This window comes from Panthera leo, chromosome B1, assembly GCF_018350215.1.
Source record: "Panthera leo isolate Ple1 chromosome B1, P.leo_Ple1_pat1.1, whole genome shotgun sequence".
Lineage (NCBI taxonomy): Eukaryota > Metazoa > Chordata > Mammalia > Carnivora > Felidae > Panthera > Panthera leo.
The window spans coordinates 127,201,713-127,229,201 of NC_056682.1; the positions used below are offsets into that span (position 1 = coordinate 127,201,713).

General features: G+C 34.8%; 1 protein-coding gene across 2 annotated transcripts in view; it reads right to left on the reverse strand.

The window, feature by feature from the left end:
• GRID2 (glutamate ionotropic receptor delta type subunit 2) overlaps positions 1-27,489 on the reverse strand; it is a 1,444,174-nt gene that overhangs the window by 232,401 nt on the left and 1,184,284 nt on the right. For both annotated transcript variants that reach the window (XM_042935882.1, XM_042935881.1), the window contains one exon: positions 10,607-10,745. In XM_042935882.1, the coding sequence (XP_042791816.1) occupies positions 10,607-10,745 (139 nt within the window). The remainder of the gene's footprint in view (positions 1-10,606; positions 10,746-27,489) is intronic.

A 27,489-nucleotide genomic window follows, 5' to 3' on the forward strand; every position in this document is an offset into this window, starting at 1 on the left:
TCATTCAGGGAAATTATCCTCTATTCCCAATTAGGTATATTTCCTTTTTTGAGAAATTTCAACTAAAAGTAGGCATAGAATGCATGTCCTGATCTCACAGTCAGATCTTATTAATATCCATTCAGATTATAAATGCCCAAAATGTATTGGAAAGGTGTCCCCGACCCATCCTCCCTCACCCCATTCCACAGCAAATCTTGAGAATTCTGCAGCATTGCTCTCAGGAAATGGCAGCCTTCATCTGAAAAAGCAGCCCAGCAAGCTACCTTCAGATCTGTTCCTTACTTTCCCCATGATTTGCCATGATCTGGGGCATCTGGCAATTTGTAAACTTTGCCCTTAGGTTAAAAGATTAGATCAGAGTTTGAGAAATAGGGGCTGTAGTAGGGGTGTGTGTAGTGAATGTGTGTGTATGTGTATGTATGTGTGTGTATGTGTGTGTAGTGAATGTGTGTGTGAGCGTGTGTGTGTGTGTAGGAGTGGAGGAGAAAGTCACTAAAAATAAATTGACTACCTTCAGATGACAGGAGCTTGTGCAGGAACTAAGAGGATCAGAGAACTAATGGGGTCAAACAGACAGTGGAGGGTGGAGGTCAGCACATCAAGATTGCTGGTGTGATGGAGAGGACAGGGAAAGAAAGGTGAGGCATGAAAAACAGAGAGAAAAAAAAGAAGATATGGCTAAACAAGAGTTTCCTTTCAGTTCTGCCTTATAATCCAGGATTTCTCTTGTTAATGTACCTAAATATATTTTTATCAGTTATCTCAGGCTTTGTTTAGTAAGATACCGCATTTGTGTAGCTGATATAGAATTGTACAGTTGAAGGGACATTGAAAATAACTTAATTCAAATTGTGGAACAAATATTTATGCAGTGAGAGGAGAAATGGCTCACACTGTTAAAGGGAGAAAGCTAAGGTACAAAGTGTTTTAAAAACTTGCCTTGTTATTCAGTAGCAAGAAAGAGGCTTGAACCTTTGAACTAGGTCTCCAGTCTCCTTCAGCAGCATTGCCAAACAGCCCTGCCTGCCGATTCCACTGTCACCAATTTCTATCAAGTACTCTTCCTGCATTAATTTCACAAAACATGCCCCATACTCAAATTAGCTCTTCTTTTATTTTTAACTGTTTTTTTTTAGTGTGTGTGTGTGTGTGTGTGTGTGTGTGTGAGAGAGAGAGAGAGAGAGAGAGAGAGAGAGAGAGAGAGAGGAAGAGAGGGACAGAGGGAAAGAGAGAGAGAATCTTAAGTAGACTCCACACTGAGTGGAGCCCAATGCGGGGCTTGATCCCATGACCCTGGGATCATGACCTGAGCAGAAATCAAGAGTTGGATGCTCAACCAACTGAGCCACCCAGCTGCCCCCAAACTGGCTCTTCTAAAATGACTAAATCAAGTACTCTTGAGTGTAGGGTTTTTACCATATACTTATGGTAGATAGAACTTATTTATTCAGCTGACTTTAGGTAAGGAAGTAAAATAACAAGAGACACAGAGGAGACAGGAATTTATATTCTCAAGTTCTTAATAGGTTTCTGGATTTAGATGACTAATGTTGGGGAGAAAGAGAGGGGGACTTGAGCTGTTTAAAATAATTGCTCGTCCAGAAGAAGATCATGTTAGGGGTTGCAGGCACTTATTAGTTTGGCAAAGTTTTCATCTTAGCGATATTAGTGTAAACAGAGTCTATAGGAATGTTAATACAGCCCTGTTCCTAGGAATCACAAATAGAGTGGGAGACAAAACTTTTAATTAAATGCTCACTGAAGAGTGGCTTTGAAACACCAACATACTTCTGAGGGTTTTTATTTTTTTCAAAAAGAGAGAAAACCATGTCTATAATATCTAGATGGCTATATGTTTATAAAACATCCATCACTGTAGTACTTAAGTGCTTTGACAAGTAAGCCATTTCAACACTGAACAATATAGAGTAAGGAGACGAATGTCTTCCTCTGTCTGTAGTGCCTGTGTACTCTGAAGTTAAGCCTATACAATTCTGTACTAAACTGAAACATAAAAGTGGTATGAATCAGACCCAGCTCACTTCAGCAACCTTGATTTTGGCTGTTCCTAATAAAGTGTGCAATTCCCTGCTGAGAGCTATGAAATAGCCTTCCACTGGAAGCCTGTGTGGGTGAGACATTAAGAAAACCTAGAGAGCACATCATTTGGGTCTCCTTCTCTTATCCTGGAATAACAGCACATAAAAATGGCTTTCATATTTCTTTCTGATTTGTTATGAGGTATATAAACAAGTCATGAGGTTCTACAGTCTCAGGCCAGAGTGTAAGAAATCCCTTTCTGGTTTATTATTTAACAAATATTTATCTGTAATCAGCTATGTGCTCAAAAAGTAACAGCATCAGGTGCTGTGCTGATACAAAGGTGATAAAACCCTGCTCAAGAACATACATTTTAATTGAGAAGGTAAAACAAGGAGAATACTACTCCAGCATGAGGCTAGATACAGTTCAGGGTGTAAGCAAGGAGATGCAAAGTGGTTAAAAAAAAAGGAGGCACTAACTCTAGTTATGAACACCACGAGAAAGGCGTAGCAGAGGAAGCAGCATGCGAGCTGTGTGTTATGAGGGGCAGTTAAAGAGGAGCTCAAAGAGAACACTTGCCTGGCCAACAGATGTTCTGACCCAGGTTCGGCATGGTCACTGTCAGTAGCAGCTTGACCATAGTGAGAGTTAATAAGGCTAAGGTGAGACAGCGGTCCTTATTTATGCTGAAATTTGGATAAGGCTTCCTGACAGCCAGTTCCTCTTCTCTTTCTTTTAACCTTTGGGGGCTATACACATTCTGTTTAGTGTATGTAATTGTGGACAAAATAGCAAAAATAATAGTTATTAGCACCACCAAAAAGGGTGGAGGGAAGAACAGTCCAAGGAATCTGCATGGCCTCCTAGAGAACAAGTAGAAAAATGGAAGCAAATGCACGGTGTATCCAGGAACTGTGCTGTTATTTATGTCTCTATTTTTCCTCATTTATTCTTTACATTAAACCTATGAAGTTTGAGCCCATTATCTTTTTACCCTTAGGGAAAATAAGGCTGAAAATGATTATGGGAAATGGCAAGATCATTCGGCTAATAAGTGGCAAAGGATTTGAATGCAGATTTATTTAAATTCCTGGTCTCCTGTGCCTGTTTCTAGGATACCATGTAACTTAGAAATATCTGAAATTAACTTAGCTAAATATAATTCATCCATTGATTCTTTCTTGCAGAATTCGTTATTTTTCAGAAAACTTATAATGCCATTATGGATTTCATTCACTCATTTTAGTTTATTTATTTCATTCAGTTAAGGTTTAGTGTATTTGCTAATTGTAGAAGATATGGTCCACTAAGACAAGGTCTCCAGTGCTGGATTTCCTGGCTTACTATTCTAGGTTTTAGTTTCATCATCTTCAAAATGGAGATGAAAATAATGTATCTCTCATGGGGCTATTATGAGTATTAAATGAGAAAATCTAAGCAAAGCATTTAGGAAAATGTCTGTCATATAGCAAGCACTCAAAAATGTTAGCCTCCGTTATTATGAATACTATGTGCCAGGCATTCTGGGACACATTAAGGGCACAGATATGGATATGGCATAGCCCTTGCCTTTGAATAAGGTATACTCTCAAAGAGAAGACACATGTGTAATGGCTAATTGTGTTTGTGCAAATGGATGATGCCAGGAGAGAAGGGAGTTCTGGGTCATTTCAGGGAAAGGGAACAGCATGTCAACACCACAGAGGTATGAAATGCCCTCCCAGAGTTTGGCTTAACTGGAGCATGAACAAGTGTGAGAATGGATTACAATTGGTGCCAGTAGACAGAAATGAGGCTGGGTCAGCTTTTGAAGGGTTCCATGTGCTTGGCTATGGAGCTGCATTTTACTTCGATTGGATGTGGTAATGATGGAGGTTTTCAAACTAATTTTAAGGATGGAAGAAGGTACTCCACACTCTGGATCATAAGCTTGAATGAGAAGAGAATGGGATAGAGGGAAGCAATAGTTGAAGTAAGAGAAAAGAGAATAAGAACGGAAGCAGTAAGCAGGTAGAGTTGGGATCATACCCCTGGGCATTTATGCCAGAGAAATGAAAACATATCTATACAAAAACATAAGTGCACATAAATGTTCTTAGCAACTTCATTTGTAATAGCTAAAAACTTGGAGACAACAAAAATTCCATTCATTAGGTAAATAGTTACACAAACTGGTACACCCATACCATAGATTACCACTCAGCAATAAAAAGCAATGAACTATTGATGCATGCAACAACTTGGATAGATCTCAAGGGCGTTATGCTGAGTGGGGGGAAAAAAAGGCTATTTCAGAAGGCCACATACTGTAAGATTCAACTTATATAGGACTCTTGAAATGATAAAAATCACAGGAATAAAGAACATATTAGTTATTATTAGGGGTTGATGATGGTGGGGAAGAAGGAGTGAGGGTAGATTTAGGGAGATTTTTGTAATGGTGGTATAGTTCTAGATCTATTGCAGTGGTGGTTGTATAATCTATACATGTAATAAAATGGCACAGAACTATATGCATACATACACTGTATCCATGTCAATTTCCTTGTTTTGATATTGTACTATAATTATTTAAAATGTAACCATTGGAGGAAACTAGGTGAAGGGTACATGGGACCTCTCTATGGTATATTTTTGCAACTTCCTGTGTATATATGATTACTTCAAAATAAACAGTTAAAAATGTTTAACTATTAATAGAACATATTGCAACATGACAAGCTGTGGATTATTAACACTTTGTCCTTCAAAATTTACTGTACTATTTTCTCAATACAGTCCTGTATTACATTGAAAATGTATTAAAATTGAATAAAAATAAGTCTGACTTATTTTTTGATGGCATAAAGCAAAAAGTAATTAACAGGCAGGATAAAGTCTAGGAATAGCAGACATTGAGATGCAGCTTTTCTGCAAAATTACATCTGAAAAGTAGCCCAACCAGAGTGATTTCTAGAATTTTCTCACTGTAGTAGCTCTCTTCTTTATCTGTTTAGTTATGACATAGTCAAACACATTCTCTCGTTAAGAATCTTTAAAAATAAATAAACTAAGTCAATATTCCTGCATCTGCTATAAATGTAAATGGTAGCCTAGAGATGCAAGGTTTCTCAAGCCAAATCTGTCTTAAATTTCCTTAATCATTTGGTATTTTCAAATTAAATGGTCCTGAAACAAAAGATATGTGGTTCAGGTTTTTATTAGATAGAAACCTACTAGTTTCCATACATTTCTACATCTTTTCTCTCCCACCCATCCTCCTCTGCACAGATTAAGCTGTCTTTCTTCAACGATGTCACTCTCCATTATCTCCAGGAAAAATTCCAAATTCCTTAACAATTCTTATCATGCCTTTCAGGGTTTGGACTCACTTTCCTTTTCTATTTCACTTCCTGCCACTTTCACATCACACATCTCAATCCAGGAAGGAAATTAACAGATTTTGATCATCTACACTTTACTAGACAGTCTCTGAGGAATTTCATCTCTCTTACTTTTGCAAATATTCCCCAGTAAGCCACCCCTTCAGCCTTTTGAAATTCATCTTTCAAGATCAGACTCTCAGATGATACCTCTGTGATGCCTGATAGTTTCTTTCCTTTTTCCTCCACCTCCTCTCCAAGTTACTCCTTCCCTGTGTTCACCCAGCATTTCATAAAGAAATCTATCATAGTTCCCCTGTCATTAAATTCCACATTGCTACATCTTGAACTACATTGTGACTCAGGGCTAATACCAAAATATCTTTATAGCCTCAATAGTTAGCACGATGTTTAATGAGCACCTGCCAGTCCTACCACTCTCTCTCTCTGTCACCAGACCTGGCGAAAGACAGATTTCTAAGCCATACACACACACACACACACACACACACACACACACACACACACATTCTGCTGAACTAAATGAATGAAGGTAATATATTTATTTAGTTTTTATAGTTAGAAATACAATAAAAATTTGGTTTGCAAGCATAATTTGTTCCAGAAACATGCTTGTAATCAAAAGCACTTGTATATCAAAGTGAATTTCAAGAACCATTGGCTTGATGTTTGGCATCATGTACTGTGCGTATTGCAAGACATCACTCATTTATCAAGTTAAAATTTATTAGAAATGTTTGCTCATCTTGTGGAACATTCGCAGAACAAATTACTCTCAGTCCAAGGTTTTGTTGTACCTCCATTTCCAAAAAGCATGATTGCAATGTAACTTTAGCAAGTTAAATAGTGACTTGTTAGAGACAGTTACATAGTGAGGGCAAAGGAAAAAAGAAATAATTTCATTGAGTGAGTACCTGCCAGTCCTACCATTCTCTCTCTGTCACCAGACCTGGTGACAGACAGATTTCTAAGCCCAGGGCTAGCTCATACTCTATTGTATGGCATTGAGAAAAAACATTGCTCAATTATTTGTTTCCTTTTCTAAATGTGAGTAAATGTGGATACAAAAGTCTTGTAATTAGTATGCTAGGGAAAAAGGAGTCACTTCCAATGATAGAGTATCTAATGAATCTTTTTGCATACACTTGGAAACAAATTTATCAGAAATTAATTTGTTCAGTGACTGCATCAAAAAAAACCTCAATATTTGTTTAATCATACCTCAAACATTATGGTGAATTAATTCTTTAAAAATAAAAATATGGTGGGATTTTGGAATTCCTTTGAATAGACCCAAGCTTACTTATAGTCCCAGGAAATGAAAGACCTCAAGTTTCACCACCAAAGATCAGTCTGATTCTAAAGTTATTAATGACTATAGATGTACAACTGTGATTTCCCTCATAGCTCTTTTTACTTTATATGTGAAAGAAGTAGGTTTCTGAAAATTGCATCACAACAAAGACTAACGGAACTGATGTTCATGATGTTATTACCTGGTGTTTACTTTGAAATTACCTTCAGAACTTCACATGCTTCATTTCACCATTGCCAATTTTAGCCTGGTTACCAGTAGAAACAATACATTCCATTTTCTAGCTATCTAAAAGCAATTAGCTACATGTTGTTACCATTTGATGACAATGAACAAGCCCAAATGTCATTGGAGTTCTGTAGAAATTGGATATTTTTTTCTTTAGAAATGGAACTGTATATCTCAATATTACCAATCCCAACTGTGTCACAATCTGTCACATTACATCATATCAAGCAGCAGAACACAGTTATCACTGAAGGGGTATAAAATTAAATACGGGAATTATCTTTTTCAGGGAAAACTCACTTTCAAAATTTTAGTTAGAGGCAAGTGTCAACTAGAAGATTAGATGTTGATAAATATCTAATTTTGAAAAAGGGGTCCATTTTGTAAAATGTATTCAGCTTTCCAAGAGTAAGTCTGTTGGATTTCCCCTACCAGACTGTAGGAGTTTCTGTCAACCATCTATTCAGAAGTAGCTGCTCTACCACTGTCCCTGACTTCGTTCTAACTACCTCTGTCCCTCTGGGTCTAGAGAAGCCACTTTGATTTTGGGGAATGAACCTGTGGCTGGTATAGGTGTGCCAATGGCACAACAAAATGAGGTGGAAAAAAGGTGCACAGACAAGTGCTGCTTCATTTAGTGATGAGAAAATCTTATGAATATAAATGATTAAGGAGCATGACATTGGATGGTATTGTGGGTTTTTTTGTCTTTTCTAAGAAAAATTAAACTTAGGATTTTACAAGAAAGTTTGACATTAGTTGCAAATGGAACTTTAAATGTTTCCAAGAAACACTGCAGGCAATTATGCTTACCAACACAGCTGAGGCATGAAATTAGAAGATATCTTTAAGTTTGGGGAGAGAATCAGGCTTCTTTTAGCTCCTTTGGCTCTGATTTTTCCCCTTTCAAAATTAGTTTACTGATAAGATTAGAAGGGAGGGAGATTTATTATACCCAATGTTGACTTTTAATAATGTGAGCCAGCAATAGAACAAAATAATTTTTTTAAGAAATGAATGCTCAGTTATTGTGGATTGTGGAACTATACATGAGGGAAACATCATGTGAATTGATAATCTTTTTTCCATTAGGTTTTACTTTTAGAGAAACCTATGAGTGCAAAAATTTGATTGAGGCTTCTGCTCCCACTGCTATTGCATAAAAGTCGAGATACAAATTAATGTTGGCAAAGCTGATAATGACCAAATAGTTCAGATATACACAAACACCATGAGGTCTGCAGCCCCAGGGAAGCAGCGTTGCCAAACAAAGTGTAGAAACCATCACTAGATAAGGAAAAATTTCACTGGATAAGACCATGGATTGGTGTCAGATTGACATGGGTTAGACTTCCAGCTCTGGCACTATTGGTTATGTGATCTTGAGAATTTAACTTGCAAACTTTTGTTTCTTCATTGGTGTAATGGGAATAACAGTAATACTTGTATTATCAGGGTTTTTTGAGGAATAAATGAGATAATACATGTAACATGCTTAATAAATTCATAATAAACTCTCAGTGAATATTAGTCATAATTATTATGATGATTGCCATTTATTATATAAAATCCATTATTTCAAAGTTTTCTTCATTTATTTATTTAAAATGCTTCAAGTCAGATATGAGCTACATTGGTTCTTAGCTCAAGTGTACTCAAAATGTGACAAGTTAAACATAATTGATAGAAACTACATTAGTGAGATATAATACTCCATCTTAAGTTTTAAAACAATTTTTCTTTGTGTGATTTCTATCAATTGGATCTGTCAAGTGGTCTTCCCCTGAATGGCAGATATCAATTATAGATTTAATTAGTTCATGTTGGGATGTATGCCTACAGAATTTATCCCACATAAAAATCACCCAGATTTTGATATTTTATATCCTCAGACCAATGAAGGATTTGAAAAATGTCACCCTTTATATCCCCTTACTTAGTAATGAACAAGACAATGACACACCCTTTATACCATTCTTATAAACAACTGGCCATACAAAAGTCCAAGGGATGGGAACTAGAGTGGTAAGTTTAGTTAGAATATAGGTTCAATAATCAGACAGATTTAAGGTATGGTCTTTAATCAATCACTTATTAGATGCATTGTTTGAGTAAGTTACTTATATTCTCAACTTCAGTTATAAAATGGGTTATTTAATAGTATGTCTTTCAGAAGATGGTTGCTAACGATTAAATGATCAAATGAATGTAAAACATTCAGCGCACTCTGGTTTTCTGTGAATGCTCAATAAAAGTTAATTATTATTTTCGTAATTTTACTGATTTCATTGATTTCTTGGCTGGGTGTTTGTAATCATTTTCATTATTGGTTAAAATATGGGTTTATGCTTTCCATGAACTTCACTGTGTACCATTTATAACTTATACCACACATAGAATTGGCTACAAGGGTAATAAGAGGGTATGAAGATTCTGCACTAAAAAATTGGGAAAAAACATTTGAGGAGCATGATTTGATGAGAGAAATTGGAAACATCCCTCAGACTGGATGAAACTGTCTGTTACTGTCATTAGTTGAATTTGGGGGTTTCAATTATATATGACAAATAATTGAAGAAAAATATCCTACTTCTTTATAGATCATTAATTCCTGATTTTATTTTTAGTATTGCATTATAACAGTTTTGTGGCTATTAATGGACTTCATTTACAAATTTTTTAAACACAAGAAGAACTCTTATATTTTCCTTTAAGGATAAGTTAGTTCTCTAATGAATTCCTTAACAAATCTAATTATTCATAATGTTGAATTGTCAGTTTTGTTGAGAATGAATGTTCTTCAACTCTAGGAAAATTCAAACTATTTTGTTTTTGGATGAATAAAACATTTTCAGGAAAATGTTTCTTAAAATGATATATAGAACATTATGTTCTAATATGGAAGAAGTTGCATATTGAAGCTGATTGTATGCATGAAACCACAAAAGCAGAAATGGCTGTGCTTGATCAAAGGCCTTTGGGCTCTTGGGGCTCATGGGGGTGGCTTTTATGAACTGAGGCATTGGCTTAAGTAACTTTAGGATTTAAGCAAATGTATCATAGTTACAATTTACCACCACTGAAACTGGAAAAGCAGCAGTAATAGTGACCACATTAGCTATAATACATTGAAGAGATAAACCCAATGTGGTTTTAATCTCTTGAAAGCTATCCTCTCTCTCCCTCTCCCCCTGCCTCCTTCCTTCTCTTTCCCTATATGTCACCTATGAATCACCTAACGTCTTTCCAACTATTTACTCAGACAATGCACAATGGGGCAGACTCCAGACAAAAACTGATACTGTCAAACTTGAAATATGTATATTTTAGTATGACTCCTTTCCCTTCCTTTTTACAATGTTGCCCAAACATAGTCATACTCTGTGGAACCTAGAATACCAAATATGTGTTATTCTTCCAGGAAAATGTGGGAAGTGATGCAAAATTATACCCAGAATTTTATTTTTTCAAAAATGTATCACCAATACTGTGATAATTGCATATCACAAAATTAAACCTTTACTCAAAAGGAGGGTGTAAATTTATTATCAGGTATCATATACTTATTTAAATAGGTTTGGCTACTCTCATCATTTTTCATTCTTTGTGGCTACTGGAATCTTTGTCTACTTACTGGATGGAGCTTTCAATGCGGGTGATAGTGAGGAAAGCAGCAAGATTTGCTGTGTAAGATGAGATGACAATCAATGCAAATAGCCACCAAGCCCCCATCATCATTCGAGTAGCCAGAGTCGTGTATGGGACCTCCCCACCTGTAGAAAGAAGCAAATAGAATAAAAGAACATCAACAAGTATTTATTGATAATCTACAGTCATACACAATCAATACCAAATTAACTTTTAAGTACTGAAAAATCTTTCAACACAACAACAACAGCATTGATTTCTGTATTTTGGTTATGTTTATTACTTCATATTTAATTCCCTTTTATGATACTTTTTAAGACCCAGACAAAAAGAACCATTATAAATACTTAGTATAACTTGTTTAAGTGATACTTCTTCTACCTTATTATTCAATCTTGGAAATAGTTACTCTCTTATAATAACCAGGTAACTACTTTATTTCCAAATGCTTGATTATTCAGTAGTTAGGTGATATTAATACTATTATGCTTATATTTAATATAACCTCAGATTTCTACTTTAATAAATAATATTGAAAATCATTTTTGGTTAAGTTCCTTAGATTCATAGGTTACATATATATTTATACATATGTATATATATATGATATATAGCATAATGTTATATATTATATAATATAGTATATAATTACATATATATCATATCTTCTTTATTTATTCATCTATTGATGGACACTGGGTTGCTTCTATATCTTGGCTACTGTAAATAATCCTGAAATAAATGTAGGGGTATATATACCTTTTTTAATTAATTTTTTTAAAACTCCAGTATAGTTAACATATAGCATTTTATTAGTTTTAGGGATACAATATAGTGATTCAACAATTCTATGTATTATTCAGTGCTCATCACGGTAAATACCCTATCATTTATTTCATCCACACCCTCACCCATCTCCCTTCTGGTAACCATCAGTTTGTTCTCTATAGTTAAGAGTCTGTTTCTTGGCTTGTCTCTCTCTTTATTTTTTTTCCTTTGCTTGTTTGATTTGTTTCTTAAATTACACATATGTGTGAAATCATATGGTTCTGTCTGTCTCTGACTTATTCAGCTTAGTATTATACTCTCTAGCTCCAACCATGTTGTTGCAAATGGTAAGATTTTATTCTTTTTTATGGCTGAGTAATAATCTTATATATATATATATATATATATAGAGAGAGAGAGAGAGAGAGAGAATATAACTCTATCCTATATGATATATATATATCATATATATATGATATATATATCTATATCCTATATCCCATATCTATATCTTATAAGATATAACTATATCTTATATATATCTCATATCTTCTCTTTATCTGTTCATCTACAAATGGACACAGGCTGCTTCCATAATTTGGCTATTTTAAATGCTGCTGCAATAAACATCAGGTTGCATGTATCCCTTTGAATTAGTGTTTCTGTTTTTGGTTTTTTTTGTATTTTTTGTATTAGTGTTTTTGTACTAGTAAATACCCAATTACTGGATCTGAATTAGTGTTTTCATTTTCTTTGGGTAAATATCCAGTAATGGAATTATTAGATCATATAATATTTCTATTTTTAACTTTTGAGGGACTTCCAGAACAGCTGTTTTCTAGAGTAGTTATACCAATTTACATTTCCACTAATAGTGCACAAGAGTTCTCTTTTCTACACATCCTTATCAACACTTGTTGTTTCTTATCTTTTTGATCCTAGCCATTCTGAGAAGTGTGAGATGACGTCTCATTGTGGTTTTGATTTCAATTTCCCTGATGATCAGTGATGTGAGCTTGCTTGCATGTGTCTTTTGGCCATCTATATGTCTCCTTTGGAAAAATGTTTATTCAGGTCCCCTGCCCATTTTTTAATTGGTTTGCTTTGTTTTTTGTTTTTTGGTTTTTTTTTTGGTGTTCAGTTGTATAAAGTTACATAAAGTCTTTAACCTTGATTAGAGTTGTTATCACCCACATGAAAGATACTTGTTGAACTTTAACCATGGCATAAAATCTGCAACTTCGGTAATTCAAATATTCTTGTAGAATCCCCCCCAATTATTTGATATCCACATTTAGAAATCAAATGCTAAATGTAATGATATGTTGGCTTCCAATTCTGGTAATTCAATCCTCCCACTGTAAAAACAATCCTCCCACTGAGAGCCATTAGACAAATTAAACATACAATGCATTTAAGAGCTTAAAGAAGCAACAAAAAACTAGAAGACCAAGGTCCTGGAGAAGAAGAAAATCCAGAAATATGACCTGGTATGTAGAACTGCTTTCCCAGAGATATAAATAACAATTTAACAAGAGGAAGCTAAGAGACTGAGAAGCTGAGCAATGATTTTTCAGACTTCAAAGCTTTAAAACTTAGGGCCTAGGTCTTGCCAAATGGAGGGAGGTGGGCCAGAGAAAACCAGAAAATCTTCATTTGCTTAGAAACCAGTAATTACAATTGTATTAAGCCATGGGTCAAAGAAAAATCACAGGAGAAAAGAAGATTTTAAAGTTGATGATAAAAATATTCCACACCAAATTCATTAAGTTTTAATAGCTAATGGGATACAGCTAAATTTGTGTTTAGAAGAAAATTCATAGCCCATGATATATAAGAAGGCTGAAAAATCAGTGAGCTACTCATCAATTTCGAGAAGTTAAAAAAATCACCAATATAAACCTAAAAAATATAGAAGGAAGGAAATAATAAGTATAAGAGAAAAAAATAATAAAAGAGATAAAATACAATAGAGGTTAATCTAACAGAAGTTTGGTCCTTGAAAAGGCCTATAAAAAGCTGTTGAGAGTGATTAGGAATATAAATAAAGACACAAAAATACAACAGGAGTAAATGGATACATTGCTACAGATGTTATAGACACTAGAAGGATAAAAAGAGGAGGATTTTATGTACAATTTTATGCTAATTATTTGAAAACTGAAGTGATAAAGACAAATTCCTAGAAAAATTTTCACCAAAAGAAGCAGAAAGCTGGAATGATTTTATGATTTTTAATGACTTTGAATTTACAATTAAAACTTACTCACCAAACAATTCAAGGCCAGTGACCTTACTGGAAAAATTTACCAAACTTTTTAGTAGTAATTAACTCTATTTTACAAACTCTTCCTGAAATTAGAAAAAAGAAATGTCCTATTCCATACATTTTATGAAGAACTTTGACAACAAAATCTAAAAAGGTCATTCCAACAAAGGAACATTACAGGCTAATCTTTCATATGATTGTAGATGCACAAGACTTAAATGAATTAACAATCTGAAAATTGCAATTAATAAATAAATAAGAATGTTTGGTTTATTATATGAAAGCTAGGATTTGGTTTGGCATTCAGAAATCAATCACTGGATTCTGATGTCACTGAGATGGCAACATAGGTTGTGGCTGATTTTGCTCCTCTTCATAAGAAGAACAATTAACAACTGTTAATAACAAGACACCACTGAGGACATGAGGGTGGGGCACCCACCCCTGGGCACTGAGACCAAGACTGACTACATCAAAAGGGTAAGAGAAGTGGCTACACATTGACCACATGGACTTCCCCCAGGACAGCACAGTACCACATAGAGAAGTCTCTCCTGAGCTTCCAGTTCCTCCAGTGGGAAGAGGGAACCTGAGGTGGGGGGAGACCAGCCCTATCCCAGCATTATGGGTTAATTTGTTGGAGTCCCTACTCTGATCTCACCCCATGAGGATTGCAAAGGACTCTGTGAAGTCAATCACTAGGAATCTGATTATGATGGAGAAGTAGGAAGGGGTTTGCAACAACCAGCACATGGATGTTGGCAGACCCAGTTCATACCTGTCGTACCCAAGTAGTAATCTCAATCTAATTTGTTCATCTGTAGAATGAAGTTGGGAGCACACTCTGACCAATAAACACATCTGCTTGAAGATTTGCCTGATTCGGATCCTCAGATGAGGACTGTTGCTGGCCCCAGAGCCCATTTTGCCCTAACAGGGAGCTGAATTATAGCCCCACCCGCTGTGGAGAATGTCTTCTGGCACCATCTGGTCAGAACAGCTGCAGCAACTCCTGGAAACTATGAGGTCCAGTAGTTCTCAAGCTGAGAGGTGTATAGAGGCAGTAGTTTGCAGAGTCAAGCCAGTGGCCCTATTCAGTCAGGGAACTTGAGGTGTGGTTTGGCTTGAGTTGAGACAACAAAGAGTTTTGCTGGCTTTCAAACTGCTTCTCTCCCTTCTCCTGGGACAAGGAATCTAATTTGTAGACCTGCTCATTACTCAATATAGCCTCCAGCTTGTCCAACCAGGGAACCTAATGAAAGCACACGGGATGCTGCAATACCCATTCATCAGCCCGGCATACAATGACACTCAGACAGAGAGCATAGACCATGGCTTCCCCCATTTGCAGAACAAAATTGGTGGCCTCACCTGCTCCCTGCCATGGATGGGAAGTTAACTTATAGCCCCATCTACTACTGAATATATTCGCCAGACATGAACATCTAGTAAGCCTGACCAGGGAATCCAGGCAATTGAAGAGCCCATTGTACAGCTTCATTCAGGTAAGGAACAAAGTCAGCAGTCCTATCCACTTGTTCTCGGCCAATGGCACACAACCTCATCCCCATCCTTAAACCTCCAACAGTTGCTTTACCCTAAAGTGAACAATAATAGTAGGCTCTACCTGTCCAAGGACATTGCCAGAAGACACATTCAAAAACCAAACTGAGCTGACTGGTGAAGAATGGTCTCTGACAAAGCAGACCTATAAAGTCTGAAAGAGGAGCCTAATTGCTCAAATGTGCAGACACCAATGTTACAAATAAAGGATCATAAATTATCAGGTAAATATGACACCACCAAAGGAAATTAATAAAATTATAATGATTAACCATAAAGAAATGAAGATCAATGAACTGACAAAGAATTCAGAATAATCCTCTTGAGCAAGTTTACTGAGCTACAAGATAACACAGACAGACAACAAAATTAGAAAACCAATGCATAAGCAAAATGAGATATTTGATAAGGAAATAACAACCATCAAAACCAAAACCAAAACCCAGAAACCCTAGAGTTGAAAAATATAATTGGACTGAAGAATTCAGTAGAGAATTTTAAAAGTAGACTTGACCATGTGGAAGAAAAAAAAAATCAGTGACCTGGAGGATAGGACATTAAAATGAATTAGTCAGAGGAGCCAAAAGAAAGAAGAAAAAGAGTGAAGAAAGCCTATAGGAATAAAAAGACACAATGAAAATAAACAATATTTGTATCATGAAAATTCCAGAAGGAGAGGACCAAAAAGAGGGTCAGAAAGCATATTTAAAGTTATAATAGCTGAGGGTGCCTGGGTGGTTCACTCAGTTAACCATCCAACTCTTGATTTTGGCTCAGGTCATGATCTCATGGTTCATGAGATCAAGCCCCACATGGGGCTCTGCTCTGACAGTGCAGAGCCAGCTTGGGATTCTCTCTCTCTCTCTCTCTCTCTCTCTCTCAAAATAAGTAAATAAACATTAAAAAATAATGTCTACTCCCAAAAATTTATAAAAAAAATTATAATAGCTGAAAATCTCTCAAACCTGGGTAGAGAAATGGACATCTAAATCCATGAGGCTCAAACAATCCCAAGTAGGTTGAATTAGAATAGGGTTACCAAAACACATTATTATTAAGTTATCAAAAGTCAAAGACAAAGAAAGAAGTTTAAGACCAGGAAAAGAAAAGAAAGAAGTTACATACAAGGGAATTTACACAAGACAATAGGGGGGAATTTATCAATGAAAACTTTTTAGACCAGAAGAGAATGAGGTAACATGTTCAAGATATTAAAAAAAAAAAATGTCAACCAAAAAATTCTATATACAGTGAAGCTGTCCTTTAGAAATGGAGGAATAAAGACTTTTCCAGAAACAAAAGCTAAAGGAGTTTACTACCAACAGAATTGCCTTAAAAAAATGCTAATGGGGTTTTTCTAGTGGAAGTAAAATAACACATAGTCACAATATAAAAACTTAAAAATATATTGTAAATCTCACTTTAATGGTAAATATAGTCATAGTTAGATTTTGCAATATGATAACAGTGGTATATAATTCAATTATAACTCTAATTTAAAGGTTAAAAAACTAACATAGTAAAAATAATCTATTACATTAAGTATTAATAATATATAATAATAATACAAAGAATTGTAATAATCTATCATTACTTATACAATATTAAAAATGTAGTTGTAATAGAAATAACTTTAAGTATGTGGGGGAGGAGAAGTAAAAGTAAAAGTTTATGAATTCTATTGATGTTGTTATCAGTTTAAAATAGTGTGTTATAAGATTATGAGACATTGTAACCACACACACAAAATACTGTAGTAATTACACAAAATAACATGATAAAAGGAAAGCATACTGATACTAAAAGATAACAAAACACACAAAAGGGCAGCAGGATAAGAAATAAGATATCTATAAGGATAAGAAAAAGAGATCTATAAAACATTAAGAAAACAATGAGCAAAATGGCGATAATAAGTTCTTACCTATCAATAATTGCTTTAAATGTAAAAAGATTAAATTCTCTAATTAAAAGACACAGAATAGATGAATGGATAAAAAAAATCAAGATCCAACAAGATGCTTTCTACAAAAGACTCACTTTAGCATTAAGACACACATACATGGCACAAAAACAGACACATAGACCAATGGAATAGAATAGAAACCCCAGAACTAGACCCACAAACGTATGGCCAACTAATCTGACAAAGCAGGAAAGAACAACCAATGGAAAAAAGACAGTCTCTTTAACAAATGGTGCTGGGAGAACTGGACAGCAACATGCAGAAGGTTGAAACTAGACCACTTTCTCACACCATTCACAAAAATAAACTTAAAATGGATAAAGGACCTGAATGTGAGACAGGAAACCATCAAAACCCTAGAGGAGAAAGCAGGAAAAGACCTCTCTGACCTCAGCCATAGCAATCTCTTACTTGACACATCCCCAAAGGCAAGGAAATTAAAAGCAAAAATGAATTACTGGGACCTTATGAAGATAAAAAGCTTCTGCACAGCAAAGGAAACAACCAACAAAACTAAAAGGCAACCAACGGAATGGGAAAAGATATTTGCAAATGACACATCGGACAAAGGGCTAGTATCCAAAATCTATAAAGAGCTCACCAAACTCCACACCCAAAAAACAAATAACCCAGTGAAGAAATGGGCAGAAAACATGAATAGACACTACTCTAAAGAAGACATCCGGATGGCCAACAGGCACATGAAAAGATGCTCAACGTCGCTCCTTATCAGGGAAATACAAATCAAAACCACACTCAGATATCACCTCACACCAGTCAGAGTGGCCAAAATGAACAAATGAGGAGACTATAGATGCTGGAGAGGATGTGGAGAAACGGGAATCCTCTTGCACTGTTGGTGGGAATGCAAGTTGGTGCAGCCATTCTGGAAAACAGTGTGGAGATTCCTCAGAAAATTAAAAATAGACCTACCCTATGGCCCAGTAATAGCACTGCTAAGAATTTACCCAAGGGATACAGGAGTACTGATGCATAGGGGCACTTGTACCCCAATGTTTATAGCAGCACTCTCAACAATAGCCAAATTATGGAAAGAGCCTAAATGTCCATCAACTAATGAATGGATAAAGAAATCGTGGTTTATATACACAATGGAGTACTACAGGGCAATGAGAAAGAACGAAATATGGCCCTTTGTAGCAACATGGATGGAACTGGAGAGTGTGATGCTAAGTGAAATAAGCCATACAGAGAAAGACAGATACCATATGTTTTCACTCTTATGTGGATCCTGAGAAACTTGACAGAAACCCATGGGGGAGGGGAAGGAAAAAAAAAAAAAGAGGTTAGAGTGGGAGAGAGCCAAAGCATGAGAGACTCTTAAAAACTGAGAACAAACTGAGGGTTGATGGGGGGTGGGAGGGAGGGGAGAGTGGGTGATGGGTATTGGGGAGGGCACCTTTTGGGATGAGCACTGGGTGTTGTATGGAAACCATTTTGACAATAAATTTCATATATTGAAAAAAAATTAAATTAAATTAAATTAAAAAAAAAATGACACACATACAATGAGAGGGAAGGGAATAGAAAAAGACATTTTAAGCAACATCTGTAACAACAATAACAAAAAACTGGGGTGGCTATATTTATATCAGACAAAATATATTTTAAACTAAAAATGATTAAAAAAATGTCATTATACAATGATAAAGAGGTCTAAACATCAAGAAAATAAAATAATTACAAATATTTATGTGCCCAGCATTGGAACTTTTAAGTATATAAAGCAGAAGCTAAAAGAGTTAAAAAGAGAAATAAATAGTAATTCAGTAACAGTTGGGGGCTTCAATATCTCACTCTCAACAATAGATAGATCATTCAGACAGAAAATCAATAAGGAAACAGCAGTCTTGAAAAATACTATAGACTAACTGGACCTAACAGAGATAACCTAAATATTTTATCTAAACAGCAGCTACACATTCTTCTCAAATGCACATGGAACATTTTGTGCAATAGACCATATATTAGGCTACAAAACAAGTCTTCAAAAATTTAGGAAGATTGAAATCATATCAAGTATCTTCTATCACCACAATGGCATGAAACAAGAAATCAATAACAAGAGGAAACCTGGGAAATCATGAACACATTGAGGTTAAGCAATTATCTCCTGAACAACCAATAAGTTCAAGAAGAAATTAAAAGAGAAATAAAAAAAAGGTTTCTTGACACAAATGAAAATGTAAACACAACAATACCAGAACATGTGCGATACAGCAAAAGCAGTTCTAAGAGGCGAGTTCATAGCAATAAACACCTACATTAAGAAGCAAGAGGGATTCCAAATAAACAACCTAACTGTATGCTATAAGAAGCTAGAAAAAGAAGAAGAGGGTTGCTTGGGTGGCTCAGTCAGTTAAGTGTCTAACTTCAGCTCAAGTCATGATCTCACGGTTTGTGGGTTCGAGCCCTGTGTTGGGTTCTGTGCTGACAGCTTGGGGCCGGGTTCCTGCTTAGGATTCTGTGTCTCCCTCTCTCTCTGTTCCTCCCCCGCTCACACTCTGTCTCTCTCTCAAAAATAAATAAAAGATTAAAAAATATTTTTAAATAAATAAAATAAGAAGAAAATGAACCACAAATTAGTAGAATAAAGAAAATAATAAAGACTAGAACAAAAATAAATGAAATATAGACCAGAAAAACAATTGAAAACATTGGCCAAACTATAAGTTGATTCTTTGAAAAGATAAACTGAATTGGCAAACCCTTAACTAGACTAAACAAAGGGGGGAAAAAAGAACCCAAATAAATAAAATTATAAATAAAAAGGAGACATTACAACCGATAGCAGAGAAATTCAAAGGATCGTAAGAGATTACTATGAATAACTATTCACCAACAAACCAGACAACCTAGAAGAAATGGAAAAATTCTTAGAAATGTATAACTTTCTAAGACTGAATCAGGACGAAATATAAAATCTGGATATACCATTTGCAAATAAGGAGATTGGAACAGTAATAAAACATCTCCCAACAAAGAAAAGCCCAGGACCAGATCACTTCCCTGGTGAATTTTACCAAACATTAATCTTCAAATTCTTCCAAAAAATAGAAGAAGAGGAAACCCTCTCAAACTTATTTTAGGAGGCCAGCATTATCTTGTACCCAAATCAGAAAAGGACACTACTGGAAAGGAAAATGGTAAGTCAATACCCCTGATGAATACAGATGCAAAAATTCTCAATAAAATATAAGCAAACCAAATGCAGCAGCACATTAAAAAGAATCATTCACCAAGAACAGTAGGATTTATTCTTGGCACACAAAGATGGTTCAACACATGCAATTCAATAAATGTGATGCAAGACATTAATAGACTGAAAGAAAATAATCATATGATTATTTTGGTAGATTCAGAAAATGAATTTGACAAAGTTCAACATCTATTCATGATAGAAACTAACGCATTAGGCACAGAAGGAACATATCTCAACATAACAAAGGCCACATGTGACAAGCCTACAGCTAATGTCATACTTAATGGTGAAAGTTTCAAGGCGTTTTTTCCTATGATCAGGATCAAAATAAAAATGCCCACCCTCATCACTCCTAGTGAACATAGTACTAGAAGTCCTAGCTAGAACAATCAAGCAAGAAAAAGAAATATAAGGTATCAGAATTGGAAAGAAAGAAGTAAAATTGTCTGACAAGTTTTTATATATAGAAAATTGACATGGTTTTATATATAGAAAATCCTAAGGATTAAATCAAAAACTGTTAGATATAAATAATGACTTCAATAAAGTTGCAGGATACAAAAATAAAACATAAAAATCAGTATACACTAACAAAAAACTTCCTAAAAAAGAAAGAAATCAATTTCATTTCCATTAGCATCAAAAACAGTAAAATACTTAGGAATTAAAGAGGTGAAAGATCTTTATAAGGCACAGATGATATAAATCAAAGAAGACACAAAGAAGTGGAAAAGCATTCCATATTCATGGATTAGAACAATTAATATTGTTAAAATGTCAATACTATGAAAAGCCAGCTATAGATTCAGTGCAATTCCTAGCAAGATTCCAAAGGCATTTTTTACAGAAGTAGAAAAAAGTTTAAAAGTTTTAAAATTTATATAGCACCACAAAAGACCCCAAATAGCCAAATCAATCCTGATAAAGAAGAACAAAGCAGAAGGCAACATAGTTCTTGATTTCAAGCTATACTATAAAGCCGCAGTCATCAAAACAGTATGGTGCAGAATAAAAGCAGAGAAATAGTCTAATGAACAGAGTTGATAACCCAAAAATAAACTTATGCATGTACAGTCAACTAATGTTTGACAAGGAGCTAAAAACACTCAATGGAAAAAAACATATTCTCTTCAATAAATTGAGCTAGAATAATTAAATACTCACATGTAAAAGAACAAGATGAGTATATCTCATAGCACTCACAAAATTTAACTTACATAGATTGAAGACACAAATGTAAGACCTGAAACCATAATACTCCTAGAAGAAAACTTAGAAATAAATCTCCTTGACATGGATCTTGTTAATTTTTAGATATGACATCTGAAGCACAAGCAACAAAGTCAAAGATAAACAAGCAGAACTACATCAAACTGAAAAGCTTCTGCACAGCAAACTAAACCATCAACAAAGTGAAAAGACAACCTACAAAATGGGAAAAAATATTTGCAAAGCAAACATCTGATAAGGGTTCATGTACAAATATATAAAGAACTCACACAATTCGATAGCAAAGAAATAACCCAATTAATAACTGGGAAAAGGACCTGAATTGACATTTCTCCAAAGATGAAAAGCCAACAGATACTTGAAAAGATGCTCAACATCACTAGTCATTAGGGAAATGCAAATGAAAACTGCAATGGGATAATTACCTCATGCCTATTAGAACGGTCATCTTCAAAAAGACAAAAGGTAACAAATGCTGGTGAGAGTGTGAAGGAAAAGGAACCCTCCTGCACTGTTGTGGGAATTGAAAATTAGTGCAACCACTATGGAAAACGTTATGGAGGTTCCTCAAAAAATTAAAAATAAAATTACCATGTGATCCAGCAATTCCATTTCACAGAATATATCCAAAGAAAATGAAAACTACTAACTTGAAAAAATATATATTTTTAAATGTTTATTTATTTTTGAGAGAGAGAGAGAGAGAGGATAAGCAGGGGTGGGGCAGAGAGAGGGAGATAACAGAATCTGAAGCAAACTCTAGGATCTTCACTGTCAGCACAAAGCCTGATGTGGGGCTTGAACTTATGGACCATGAGATCATGACCTGAGCTATAGTCTGATGCTTAACTGACTGAGTCACCCAGGTGTCCCTACTAACTTGAAAATATATCTGTACTCCCATGTTCATACTAATGTTACTTACAATGGCCACAACATGGAAACAACCTAAGTGTTCACTCATGGATGAACACATAAGGAGGTTGTGGTAGGTAGATAGATAGATAGATAGATAGGTAGATGATAGAGAATATATATACATATATATTATCTATAAAAGAATACTATTTATCCATAAAAATGAGGAAATTCTACCATTTGTGACAACATGGCAGTATACCATATTTTGCAGGCAGTATATACCATGTGAAATAAGTGAGATAAAGACAAACACTATATTGTCTCACTTATATATGGGATATAAAAAAAAAAAACAAAACAAAAAAACAAACACACCAAAAACCTCGTAGAAAAAGACATCAGACTTGTGATGACCAAGGCACAGGGTGGGGGGAGGGAGAATTGGAAGAAGTCGGTCAATGTACAAACTTCCAGTTATAAGATAAATTAGTACTAGGGATATAATACACAACATAATAACTATAGCAAACACTAATACATGAATTATCAAAAAAAGGTTAAGAGAGCTCATCTTAAAAGATCTCATCCCAAGAAAAACTTTCCTTTTTTTCTTTTTCTTTTTTTCCTTTTTTTTCTTTTCCTTGTATCTATATGAGAAGATGGGTATTAGTTAAATGTATTGTAGTAATCATTTCACAATATATGTGAACCAATCCATCATGCTGTGTGCCTTAAACTCATACAGTGAGGTATGTCAATTATTTTTCAACAAAACTAAAGAAAATGATCATTGGAATTCACTATATCAGCAGTACAAAAGAGTGAAATCCCATAATCATTTAGGTGGATGCAGAAAAGGCACAGATAAAATTCAACATCAGTCTTAAAAAGAAAACAAAAAGCAAAAAACAAAAAACAAGCCTAGAAACAATCCAGCAATCTAGAAATAAAAGAATCGTTCTTAGCTTCACAAAGAGAGTTTTCAGGAAACCTGTAGCAAACATCATATTTATTAATAAAATAAATATTTTTTAGAGACTCTGTTAAGGGCTACAAATTGTTACCACTTCTATTCAACATTCAGTTGAAGGTGCACAGTGTAATGCAACAGGCCAACAACAGCAAGAACAATAGTAAAAAGAAAAAAATAGTTAAGAATTGAAAAAAAATAGCAGTTATGGATTGGAGCTGGTATGAATATGTATGTAGAAAAACCAAGAGAATATAAGATAAATTGCTAAAATTAATAGGTTAGTTATCAGTTTACTATGGTACACACACAATGTTCAAAGCTCAATCAGATATGCACACCAGCAACAAACTTGGAATTAAAAACATGGAATTAAAAAAAAGTACCATTTACAACCGCATTGAAAATATCAAATACCTAGGTATAAATATGTAAAAGACCTCTACATGAAAATCTGTACACTTTTTTGACTTAAATAAAACAATATTAAACAAATGGATGGGCATATCATGTTTGTTGATCTAAGACTTAATATTATAAGTGTGTAAATTCTTTTCAAATTGATCTATAGATTTAGTGAAATACCAATCAAAATGCCAGGTTCTTTTTGTAAGAGATAGAAGGAGAGAAAGAATAAAAAGCTGAATATAAAATTTGTATGAAATTGCGAAAGGATAAAAATAGCCAAGACAATGTTCAAGAAGAAAAAGCTGACTGTAGTCAGCTGCAGTCAGCTGGTCTAGCTGACTATAGCTGTATATAGTAATTAAGACAGCGTGGTATTTATACAAGGATAGACCATATCAATGAAAATTACCCATGTATACATAGAAACTTGATTTATGCCCAGCTGGCTCTGCAATTTGTAGAGAAAGGGAGGTCTTTTCAATAACTACTACTAGGTTAATTTGGATACACACGTGAAAAATACTGAAACTTGTCTGCTCATTTACAACACACACAGAAATCAACACCAAAAGGCTTATATATATAAATATAAAATACAAACACTAAAAGTTCTAGAAAATAATACAAGAGAATGCATCTAATATATCCCCATGATCAGGCAGCAAAAGATTTCTTGAACAGAGCACAGAAGGAAAGATTGATAGATTTGACTAAAATAATACTTTGTAGATCAAAAGACACCACTAAAAGAGTGAAGATAAACCACAGCAGAAGATAATTTGCAACACACATATGTACCAAAAATAACTTCTATAAATCAGTAAGAATAAAACACATGGTAATTAGAAAAATGGGCAAGAGGTTTCATAAAAGATAAATGGCAATAAAGGTGAAAAGATGGCAACCTCATTAGTTATTAGGGATATGCAAACTAAAACAAAATTTAATACTACCATAGAGCCACCAGAATAATTAAAATAAATAGACAATATCAATTGTTTGCAAGGATGTGGAGTTACTAGAATACTGTTGGCAGGATGGTAATTTGATTCAGTCATTTTGATGAACAATTTGGCAGCATCTCTGAAAACTACTATATGCCTATCTTAAAACTCAGAAATTCTACTCTTGGTGGGGAGCCTGGGTGGCTCAGTTGGTTGGGCATCCGACTTTGGCCCAGATCATGATTTCACGGTTCGTGGGTTTGAGCCCCGCATCGGGCTCTGTGCTGACAGCTCAGAGCCTGGAGTCTGCTTTGAGTTCTGTGTTTCCCTCTCTCTCTGCCCCTTCCCTACTCATGCTCTGTCTGTCTCTTAAAAGTAAACATTGAAAAGAAAATTTAGAAAAAAAAAAAAAAAGAAATTCTACTCTTGGTATATATCCCAAAGAGACAAACACAGAAAAAGGTTCATAGCAACATTATTCATGATAGCCTCAAACTGGAAACAGCCTACACACTTTTTGAGAGTAGAATGGATAAAGAAACTGTGGTATATTCATACAATGGAATATTGTATGAAGACAGATTTAATTTAAATATAACACCACAAATGGATTTCACAAACTAAATGTTGAGTAAAACACAAGTGAAAAACCCCACACTGTATGATAACTGTTCAAAAACAGGCAACATGAATGGTAGTACTGGTAATCTTATAAGTGGTTACCTTTGGGGATAAACAATAATGGTTGAGACGGGGGCAATGGGGGCTGTGTCCCCGCTAATGTTCTATCTTTTTCTAGGTAGTAATCACACAGGTGTTGCATTGCTGGCGGTAATTCATTGAGCTGCACATTTAAGTTTATGTACTTTTATGTATGTAAATAATATTTCACAATTAAATAAAACCAAGTAAAGGAAGAAAGTAAGGAGAGAAAAGGGTGAGTTTAACGAAGATCATCCCCCCCTTTTTTTCCTTGTCTCCACAGTTTAAAAAAATTTTTCATAAATTCAGGATACTAGAGGCAACAAGTAGGTAGAAGACGAAAAATTATCTACTAAATTAAAAACACAATCCTACATGGCTAAGGTGTGGCAGAATTTAGACTGGCAATTCCTGCCACTTCAGGATGTGCAAAAGTCTGACTTTAGGGTTGGATATTTTGATTCTTATAATTCCTGCTGAGTTTGAAATCTCCCAATATCACTCTCTAGAAGTGTGTAGAATTTATATTTTCCAAAGTGACCCCTCTGCTTTAGGGAAAAATCTTCTTAACAGATTTGCATGTTGATGTGACTGGTTTGCCACATCAAAAAATATATCAACCTTGCTACTGTATATATTATCTTGCTTATAAAAGTTGTGAAACAGATAAAACAATGTTTTTCCCTCAGGCAAGATTGTGAAACTTGATAACTTCACTTGAGTCAGGCAAATTTTATTGCTCTAAATCTTATTCTGTGCAAGTATATATGTATGCATCTTTGTGTGTGTCTGAAAATATCGAACAGTTATTGCTAAACCTCTCCCATTTGGTTGTTTGGTAAATTAGTTCCTCATAGGTTTTAAAACTCACAGAATGTTTAGTATACAATCTTGGATGGTGGAACTATTATTAAGAAAAAATAAAATAAGAAGTATAAAAGAAAATTATTTTTCCTTATAAATTTTCTTTTTTCCAGAATTGGATTCTTATTGGAACAAGGTTACTAGCAAAATGGCTAAAACATCTTATAGCAAATAGGAAGCTTCCAATATTATGGGTGAATGATATGTTCAAGTAGATTGGTTAAGTGTAATGTCAATAAATGTTAAAATGTTTCACACAAAATCACAGTTTAGAAAAGATAAAGAAGAAAGTTGTTGGCAATCACCCATTGCCAGGGCAATCCCATTTAGGGATGGAAGAGAATGTAAATGCTGAAGATAATGTAAGTCACACTTATATATTAATCTATTCCTTGGAGCTCATTTATAAATAGTCAAATTGACAAACTATGACTAAATTTGAAAGTGCTTTAATATGTTTTCCTTTGGTAGAGGGTCTAGGGGTATAAGAAGGGGCACGAAAGATACATATGATTTGCTGTTGTCCACAGTATAGTAGGTTAATTGTTTGAACCCAATTGCAAGGCAGGGCAGGTTTCTACAATGTGGCATGCCTATTATTGGTACAACAGATAGTTTTACGTGGTAGGGAGGAATAATGTAAAATCACATTGTGTTATGTTGTGAAGGTTGTACCATTTAAAATGCTCTTTAAATATTTTCTTATCACAGCAAGAACAAAGCCTCTGCTTGGTGATAAGAAGTTTCTTTAAAGTTTCGTATCTATTTTTGGGGCGCCTGGGTGGCTCAGTCGGTTGAGCATCTGACTTCAGCTCAGATCACGATCTTGCAGTCAGTGAGTTCGGGCCCTGCATCAGGCTCTGTGCTGACAGCTCAGAGCCTAGTGCCCGCTTTGGATTCTGTGTCTCCCCCTCTCTCTGCTCCTCCCCCACTCGTGCTCTGTCTCTCTCTGTCTCTGAAAAAAATGAATAAATGTTAAAAAAGTTAAAAAAATAAACTTTCATATCTATCGTTATAAAGGGAAGGCAAATCTTAAACTCTCTTTGACAGACAATATAACAAACTAGAATCTGATAAAGTTTCAGTTATTATATAAGTATA